At 42.2% G+C, this 9,762-nt stretch overlaps 1 protein-coding gene across 1 annotated transcript in view; it reads left to right on the forward strand.

The window, feature by feature from the left end:
• Window positions 1–9,762, forward strand: part of CPAMD8 (C3 and PZP like, alpha-2-macroglobulin domain containing 8) — a 50,104-nt gene that overhangs the window by 16,432 nt on the left and 23,910 nt on the right. The window contains 9 exon segments of the mRNA XM_017743884.1: window positions 680–911; window positions 1,530–1,683; window positions 2,267–2,409; window positions 2,864–2,915; window positions 3,590–3,888; window positions 4,287–4,512; window positions 5,059–5,235; window positions 8,093–8,174; window positions 9,633–9,756. Coding sequence (XP_017599373.1) covers window positions 680–911; window positions 1,530–1,683; window positions 2,267–2,409; window positions 2,864–2,915; window positions 3,590–3,888; window positions 4,287–4,512; window positions 5,059–5,235; window positions 8,093–8,174; window positions 9,633–9,756 — 1,489 coding nt within the window.

Consider the following 9,762-nt stretch of genomic DNA (forward strand, 5'->3'; position numbering starts at 1 on the left):
AAAGCTACATACTGAGAGATTTGAATGCTAATAATTAGTTTCAATCCTCATTGGAAGAAAATGATAGGTTTGGAAATTTTCTAAGTCAGTCATTCCAAAACCCAGCAAACCAAAATGTTTCTGAATCAAAACAAGCAGTTGCTGAACTCAATGTTAGAAAATTTCTCATTTGTCCTTGGGTTCAAGCAGAGTCTGCAGTGTAGCAGTGGACACAGGGACAATGAGCTCCAACAAAAACCACTTTTATTTCACTAGCTGTTAAATCAATTATTGTTGAACTGTTTTATCCAAGACTTCAGTCTGGGATTATTTCTTGACTTTCTTTTTAGGTTTTGAGGTTTGTTTTAGAGTTTTGTTTAGATTTTTTTTTTTTTTTTACTTGGTGCAGACATTTGCCCCTAAGAAAAGTAACTCTAAAATGAGGCTGCAAATGAAGTTTTTCATCCAGGAAGAATCTGTGCTCTGCAGAAGCAACTATTTGCTGTTCTGCTGCTTGTAAATCTTTGCAGGTCTCAAAACTGATAAAAAATACTGAGCCTTTTGTAAGGCTCAAAGCAGATGATCCTATCTTACAAATATAAGGGAACTCCCCAAAATGTTAGGCTGTGTGTGCTTTAACATCATTAAAAATCATGTAATTAATGTGATGAACCCAAGTCATTCCGTGTTCTCTTGGCAGTAACAGCTCAGGGGAAGCCCAGCTGCACGTGGAGGTGCCCGACTCCATCACCACGTGGATCATGGAGGCCGTGGCTCTGTCTGAGGAGAAGGGGCTGGGCATTGCCAGCCAGACCGAGCTGAAGACGTTCAAACCTTTCTTCATCGACTTCACGCTGCCCTACCACGTCATCCGGGGCGAGCAGACCAAGATCCCTCTCACTGTCTACAACTACCTGGCCCTGTGTGCAGAGGTACCAGCTCAGTTCTCACTCCTGGCTCCATTCTGGGTTATCACCACGGCTGGTGGGTGATCTACAGGTCACAGTAGATAAGGTGCCAGGCTAACACAGAGGTGGGGTCAGCAGAGGTGCTTTGAAAAGATAAATATTGCTTTTTAAATTCAAATAAATGTTGCTGCTTTGTTTATAGTAACACGTGTAGTAGTCTGAAGTGTCTTGCAGCACTTCAGGAAAACAAATGTTGAAAAATACGGGGAAGACAATAAGGGAGATCATGCTGAACCACAGAGGAGAATTTCCTTCATAATCAAAAAGCTGCCAAAAATATTTTGAAGGAATACTTTGAATTTATTTTGAAGGAATTTTTTTTTCCCCAAGAAATCCTCTTTCCCCTGATGTTTTCTTTTCACACTCCCCATCTGCCCAGCTCCAGCAGCATCTCCTAGAAATACATGTAGAATTGCTGAGCTGAAAGTACTGCTCTCAGTCAAATCCATGGCTATTTGAAGAGTGAACAATCTGTATTCTGTGATTTTTATGAAGCATTCTGCAGGTTTCACTCCTTCACATGGATCAGTTTGGCTTTGCAGCTGACATTTCCAAGGAATGACATTCCCAAAACTTTTGCAGGTCCACGTGAAGATTTCTGTCCCAAAAGGCATCAAGTTTGTTGGGCACCCTGGGAAGCACCACCTGACCAGGAAGAAGTGTGTGGCCCCTGGGGAAGCCAAACCCACCTCCATCGTTCTGTCCTTCAACGAGCTGGGCCTGAGCAACATCACTGGTAGTACACAGCTAAAACCAGCTTGTTGGTGCTTAAAGGGGTTTTACAAGTGTTTCTTTTGATTCCTCTCTCAGGAGAAAATTCTTATTTCCCTATTGCCCCAATTCCTCTGTTCCACTTGCTGCCAGCTTGGCTTTTCAACCTCATTTATTGTAGGAACAAACTCACTGCCTGTGATGCACAGAATGTACAAACAAACGTCAGGAGATTCTCTGGTCATCAGCTTTCCTGCTGTGATATTTGCTCGTGCAAGGCTGGACCTGTTACATTTCCCTGAAGAGATCAGGGGAAATCTTTAAACAAGAGAAAAACAACAAATTCTGTGCGTCTTTCAACAAATAATCCCAGCAAAAATTGTGCAACACTGAAAAGTAGGAAGAAGTTTCTCTGTTACCCCATGACTGTCTAAGTATTGCCTAGTTTTAGATGTGATCACTCAAATACGGATCAAGGGAGTATGAGAGAGTTGTAATTACAGCACTTGATGTGTTGTTCATCAGCTGTTTCTAATTAGTTTAGATCTCTAACTTCTAGAGATCTTCCTATCTCAAAATCTCTGCTGCTTTTCCCTTCTGTTTCTTAGCAAAAGCTTTTGCCTACGGTGGGACCAATTGCTGTCAGGAGGGGATGCAGACCCTAAAGAGTGGCAAACATTCAGAGGACTCTTACATGGACAAAAGGATCCCCGTGGGAGTGGATTATGTTCGCAGCAGTGTCATTATTGAGGTGAGAAAATACAAATTTATGGTAATTCAGGAAAAAAAAATGCTTGGGCAAATTGTGAAATCAAACATGAATGGGTTTATGAAGATCCTCAGGTTGATTTGTGGCATGTTCGAGAGATTGGAAATAATCAGCTTTAGTGGTACTTGGACAGAAAGAACCCTTTTGGTTCAGAGCTCCTCTGGTGAATCTTCAGTACTGCTCAGGAAAAAAAGGAATGGAAATTTTATGGGATAAACTTGCCCGGTTCATGTAAGAAATGTGATCAAATGGAAGGTTCTCTGGCAGTGGTTAGCACATCTCTAGCTAACAGAACCCTGTGCCATCCCTCTTCTATCAAGGATATAAACCACTGTACAGCAGCAAATATAATTTCTATATTTTCCAAGTAAAACTGGAATCTGTTCCTGCTAATCCAAGCCCTGTGGTTTATGTGTGGATTTCTGTCTTTCTATAGCCAGAGGGACTGTCCAGAGAATACACCTACAGTGTGTTCTTCTGCCCAAATGGTAAGTTCATGATCTGAATGAGATATTCAGTTTGTTTGATTCAGTTTTAAAAAGAAACATTCGGCTTCATCTCATTTAAAAAAAAAATTTAAAAAAATCTTTGTTTCCATTTCTCTGTGATTGATGAGTTACGGTGTGTAGGAAGAACTTGTGAATAAAGAGTCTTTCTTACCTGGCTGGCTAATTATGAATTTGCTCTAACTGCCCAAGTGATTTCTGGAAATGGCCATTAAATTCCTTTACTTTATGGAACAGTTTAAGTATTCAGCACTGTGGACAGTAACTGGGACTGTACTTTATTTTCAGCTGGTGTTTTAAAATTCAGTTCTGGAATCAGTCTGTCCTTTCTGCCAGAGATTTGGATAGCTCAGAGTTGGCTCCAGTAGCTAAACAGAGATGCTTTTGACCACTAGATTAGAACTGAAAAATCGCTTGCTGAGTTCATAAGAAATTCAGCTGAGCAGCTTGAAGGATCTTCTGCCTTGAAGGGGGTAAAAATAAAAGATGAGAAGAAGCATCTGTGTGTATTTTAACACTTTAAAAGAAGCTGGCAGAAACCCCATGTACTTAGGAAAAGTCTGTTTGTTTGAATTTCAGTTACCAGCCAAGGGTTACTTTTGATGTCCGTGAGACGAGCTCTAATTCTTACCGCATTCCCTCGTTTTTCTGACTAGAGAAAATACACATTTCCACACCTAACAAATACGAGTACCAGTACATGCAGAAACCTGCCCAGATGAGCCACTTTGACATCGCAGTGAAGGCCCACAACGATGCTCACCTGGCCCTGTCCTCTGGTCCCCACGACATGGCAGAGATGACAGAGATTGTTATCGGGGGACACCAAAACACTAAAACTTGGATCTCCATCAGCAAAATGGGAGAGCCTGTGGCCAGCAGGGACACACCTGGTATCCTCTCCTGGGATGAATTCCGCAGCTTCTGGATCAGCTGGAAAAATGGAGTTATCCAGGTACTGGATTCATCTGAGCAATGGTCTGGGACTCCCTTTCTAAACAGAGTGTGGGCACACACAGAGCAGGTTTTCCTTGGTGTAGAAGGTGGGAGCTTCATTCCTGTTGCCTTTTCCCTCTGAAGCCCTGATCAGGCTGTTTTGATCAGAACAAGCCTGCTTTTGCCACCGTTGTGTTCTCAGGACCTCAGTCCTCAACGTTTTTAGTGATGAAAGCCTTGAAGGCCAAGCCTGTGGAATTCTCATTGAACTTCCTTGGATTGCTTTGTGGGTGGGGAAGAGAGAGGTATTGCTCCATCTCCAATGCACATCTGAGTTAGGAGGTGTCCCAGCACACGTGGTAGAGTGACTCCACGTGTGTGGGCTCTTGGAACTCCATGGTCTCTTGTCCCTTTCAGGTTGGCCACGGTACTCGGGTGCTAAACGAATCTATTATTGTGGAGTGGACAGTCCCCAAACAGCTTGAGGTGAAGTACATTGGCTTTTCCACAGGCTGGGGGTCAATGGGAGAGTTTAAAATTTGGAGAAAAGAAGAGACTGATGAAAATCACAATGAAGCATTTACTCTTGGAGTTCCCCACAACATAATTCCAGGATCAGAAAGAGCTACGGCTTCAATAATAGGTATCAATTATCAGGAGGTATCACTTAGGTACCCGTTATCAAATGTGAACAGATGCTCCAGCTGTTACTTCTGACCAGTACTTGAGTAATGCACACCAGATAAGATAGACACAGGCACTTAAAGAGAGGTTTATCCCTGCTTAATTCTGGGGCAGATAATTCTTTTGGGTTTCTTTGTCACTTGTTTGAAGCCTGTTTGGGTTCTCAGCGGCTTAAAGTTGTGAGGGGCTTTGCAGGGGCACTGTCTGTTACAGTTCAAAGTATTTCTTTCATTATCATCCTCATCACAGATTGTGCCGTGTTCCAAACTAGTCTGAACTGGGAAGTCATGGATAATCAAAGGCTGAAATGTGGAATTTCCTTAATCCCACAAGAGATTGAAGGGCTGAGACTCAACAGCTGAAGGACTTCCCACTCATGTTATGGTTTATTTAAGCTGACTCTGTGGTAGCCAGGAGATATTAGAGCAGTCAGGTTTTAATCATAAAACACCAAAAGTAAACCTTAATTGCTTGATCCTGAACATGTCCCCTCTCTCTCAAACAGGAGATGTGATGGGTCCTACACTGAACAACCTGGACAACCTGCTGAGGTTGCCCTTTGGCTGTGGGGAGCAGAACATGATCCATTTTGCTCCCAATGTTTTTGTCCTGAAGTACCTGCAGAAAACCAAACAGCTCAGTCACGAGGTGGAGGTTGAAGCTACTGATTACCTTGTTCAAGGTAACTCATTGCAAGTGAATTTATAGATGGAGAAAAGGCTTTGAGTTAGAAGTTTTACTTGTCATGTCATTTCTTTTCATCAAGAATAGCCCAAGCGATGAGAATTCATCATTTCTTGCAGGATAATCTCACAAGTTGACAGATTTTAATGGCAAGATATTTTCCCTTGATATGTAACTTGTGTTTCCCTTCAGTAACTCCCAGTTCAGATGCATATTGATTTATCTTTATCTTTTTTTCTTAGCTAATTTCTATGTTTAAAAATTTTTTAAAGTAAAGGAAAATGAAATTTAGTAAAAATCTGTATATTTTGGGGTTTTTGCTTTATTCATAAATTGCTTTTTCAAGCCTTTAGTCACTAGAGTTATGGGTCTTTTCTGGACTTTTTTTTAACAGTATTTTCTTTGTAACAGCATACCAAAAATCAAAATTTAGCATCCAATGTAGTTAAAAACCTTCATTATATGGCTCTAGGTTATCTGTCCTTTCAGTGTCCTGTCCTACTTTACTAAGCAGCTCAAAACAACCTTTTTCTTTTTTTTGCACTGTTTTTCTCAACATTTGTTTTCAGAAGAGCCATGTGCAAAATGGTTTTATAACTAAGTGCAATTCTCAGGACAAGTAAGAATTCAGAGATCATTAAAAACAAGAATGACCCAAAGGGACAAAGCTCTCTTGTGTATGAGTCAGACAATAGTCATGTCATGAAATCAGAGGTGACAGGGTTAGGTGGTTCTCCTCTGAAAATATAAATATAAAATGTAATATGTGAGATATTTCTTGTATTCAGCAGCAAAAGCCCAGTGCTGCTTCCTTTGCCTGGCTCCAGTCATTCCACTTGCAATTCTCTGTGCTTGCTGAGAGCAGTGAGGCAAAGGGAATTTGTTAATGGCCCAAGTCAGTGTTTCCTTTGCAACATCATTTGCTTTTGTTTCTTTTTATGAATCTGCAAACCTTCCAGGTTTTTGGCTCCAAACTCTGTTTGCTAATTAACCCTTACAGAAGAAATCCCCAAGAGTTTTAAACCCTTCTGCATTTACTGGAGCCCTGCCAAGTATAAGGTTTAGATGGGAAATGCTCACTCCAGAAGGCTTTTGTGATTTACCAAGCCAGAAAACTTCTTCATCCCTTAATCATCCATCATGGAAAGTGCTGATACCCAACAATTCCCGTGTATTCCCTCTTCGTTAGAAGTGGCCTGGGCTAAACCAGTCAGTATTTTTTCTTCTTTCCCACAAAAAAACCCCAGGTGAACAGGGGAAAACTGGAAAGGGGAACCTCTCCAGTGAGTCCCAGCATGCAGAGGATTGTTTAGAAAAGAGGAGGTTTCAGAAGAGCAAGCAAGGCATAAAGTCTGCGCCACTACCAACCAACAAGCAAAGAAGAATAACAGCAAGAGCGATGAAGCATAATTCAGCTCAAAATCACAGAATCAGAAAGTTTTCCTGAGTTGGAAGGGACCCAAAGTGAGCATTGAGTCCAGCTCTGAAATTAATGGCCCATACAGGGCTCAAACCCACAGCCTGGGCAGTACTGGCACCATGAACACCCGAAAAGAGAAGAACAGAAACAATGAGAAGAGTGATATAAAATATAAGGATTTAATGTGTCCTTATACACACTGGAAATGAACATTGAGGAACTGTTTAGCAGGAAGTGCTCAGTAGTAGATTGTACCTGAGGCCTGCAGGGGGGAAAAAAAAGCAATTTAATTTAACACTTATTTTTTGGAAGAGGAAAAAAATAATACCATTACTTGGCTTTCTGCCACGTATCTGTACCTATCCCACGACCACCAAACAAAGATGTGGTGGCACCAAGAGCATCATCAATCTCTAGGTCTTTGTTCCTCTCATTTTTCAGGCCATTCCCTGTGAGCACTGAGGGGCTACAGAGCAACTGGAAAGTGTGGGAGTCATGGGCAGCTCTTCCTCAGGGATTGAGGAGCTGCCTGTATCCAGAGGGGTCAGCAGAGAAACTCCACCTCCGGAAATGAAACAATGATCCATTCCCATAAAAACGTCACGAGGTGTGGAATAAAACACCTTCTCCTGTGCTGCAGCATTTCGCAGGCATTGAATGTCTTTTGACACAATCTTCTTGCAGATCAGACTTTTCCTTATCAGAAATATCCATCCTGGAGTGTTTGACTCCAATGGGTGTTTTAGAGCTTTATCCAAGTGTGCCTTGTGTACTCATCCATGTGGAGGCTGTGTTAGGATGGGCAGTTCATGGTTATAGACAAACAGGTTTGAGAAGCAAATTATTTTCCGAGTAGAAAGAGCATTTTGACTTTTTCTTCATTTTCAACTTTAGAAGACGTTCCAGGAGAGAGTTCTTCTCTTCAGCATTCACCTTGTTAATAACGATGTCTAAAACAAGCCTTGGGACAGCCCTTGCACCTGGGAGGTGTTCACGTGCATTAAGATCACAGCTGTTGTTTTTATGTTACGTGAAGTTGATCCAAGCAACAGCTTTGGGAAAAGTCTGAATCCAGCTGCGATGTCACAGGCAAAACATTTTCATTTGTAAATGGAAGTAAAATGGAAGGAGAGTGGCTGTGTGCTTAAGTAAACACCTTTTGATAGTGCATTTTTTTTCAGAGAAGTATCAGATTTTTAGCATTTCCAGTGTCCAAAAGGCAGGAGCTGCAGTGTCCCAGATGTTATCCTGAGCAGATTGCTGGATAAACTGCACACAGAGCTGGCTCTCACTCACAGCAGAATAAGAAGCTGCCTCGGGCAGCAGAATCCCTTACACAAGTTGCCAGATGGTCTGAGTCTTCATTCACTTTAAACACTCGTTTTTCTCTGTGTGAGGAGATCTTGGACTCCCCCAATTCTTTTGTGACTTCCAGGCTACCAGCGCCAGCTGACCTACAAGAGGCAAGATGGCTCATACAGTGCTTTTGGGGAGAGGGACTCATCAGGGAGCATGTGGTGAGTGGCTATTTAAAACTGAGTTAGAAAAGTGCTAAGTGTTTGCTAAACGGGGAAAATACACAATTGGCTGGGAAAGAGGAGTAATTTTCCAGCTGCTCTCGTGGTATCACACACAGTGGAGAACAGAAATAGTGCAATAATGTTCAGTGACTGCAGAGCTGCTGTTCAGCGCTGCTGAGTGCTCTGACTACATTAGGAGAGGTGCTGTAGGTGATTCAGGACTCAGGAGCAGTTAGGAGAGTAAAATCTGCAAACAGGTCCAGGCTTCAGGCACAAAAGCTGTAGTTAAGGGTCATATCTGCAACTGGAGTAGCAATTATGGGTATTTAAGCACCTAATTCCATTAGGGAATGGAGTTTTACCTGAAGCACATACAGGGAAACATGCTGTCTCCACAAGTGGCAGAGGCTTCTATCAGGGTAGGTAAAAAACCCATCAAAACCAGCTCAAAACCCCCCCAAAGACATCCTTATACCGTGTGCTTTCCATTCCCTGCTGCATGGAACTGTATGGATTTATGCTCTGGGAATACGTGCAGGACCTTTCAGAGTCCAACAACAGGAGAGCCAGAATTCTGAAACTGCGGGGTCAGTGCTGTGTCCCCCCAAGAGCCCTCGGCCTGCGAGGTTTGTGTGGCATCAGCCCAGCCCCGAGGGCTCAGCTGTGGAGATCCTGGGCTTCTCATTCCTCTGCCTGTGCTGTCAGGTGCCTCCTCCAGCTGCTCCGTGTCTGGGCTTTCACTGATTTCCCTCCCCAGCACATGGCCAGGGAAGCACCACTGCTGCTGCTGCCTCACTCTTCCTAAGATAGGGAACTTTTATCTCAGCTGCGGCATCTCCCAGTCCCTGGATGTGAAATATGGTGACACAGAATTACTCAACACTCGAAAAATCCCCTGCCAGGCAGCAGTGTTTGCTACCCTCCCATTCCTCGGGGGCTTGTAAATGCAATGACTCAATCCCCCAAAGCTGGCCAGTGCTCACACTTGTTGTCAGAGGTTTAGAATTCCAAAAACACTTCTGGTGCTTTCTTAAGTCTTAATTCTGTATAAAGTGTAACATAGCTTCAGGCTTTAGGAAAGGATCTGGGTTTCTTATGTGAAATATATTGATTCTTAGTTTTAAAATATTGATTCTTTGCTTAAAAACTTTAATCATTTGGGCAGATGAGCACCTATCAAAAAGAGCTATATTTCAGAGTGTGCCATAATCATGATAAACACATCTTTGAGTTCTACTTTTCAATTTAGTTTGTTGAACCTTAATCCTTTTCTTATCAAAAGCCTGAACAGTGTTCAGGTGCTTTTATGTCCCATGAACATTTTAACAAAAATATTTAGTGTTTCCAAAAACATTTTTTTAAAAATTTGTGCTTTCTAAGAATGTTAATTTTCACTTACAGATACTTTATTCTGAATTTGTTTTCTCAGGAAAGATGATTAACTCATTTTTACAGGTTAACAGCTTTTGTCCTCAAGTCCTTTGCTCAGTCTCGTGGGTTTATTTTCATTGACCCCAAAGAACTCACAGCTGCCAAAGACTGGATAATCCAGCACCAGAAAGAGGACGGCTCTTTTCCTCCCATG

This window comes from Corvus brachyrhynchos, unplaced genomic scaffold (genome assembly GCF_000691975.1).
Source record: "Corvus brachyrhynchos isolate BGI_N302 unplaced genomic scaffold, ASM69197v1 scaffold219, whole genome shotgun sequence".
Classification (NCBI taxonomy): domain Eukaryota; kingdom Metazoa; phylum Chordata; class Aves; order Passeriformes; family Corvidae; genus Corvus; species Corvus brachyrhynchos.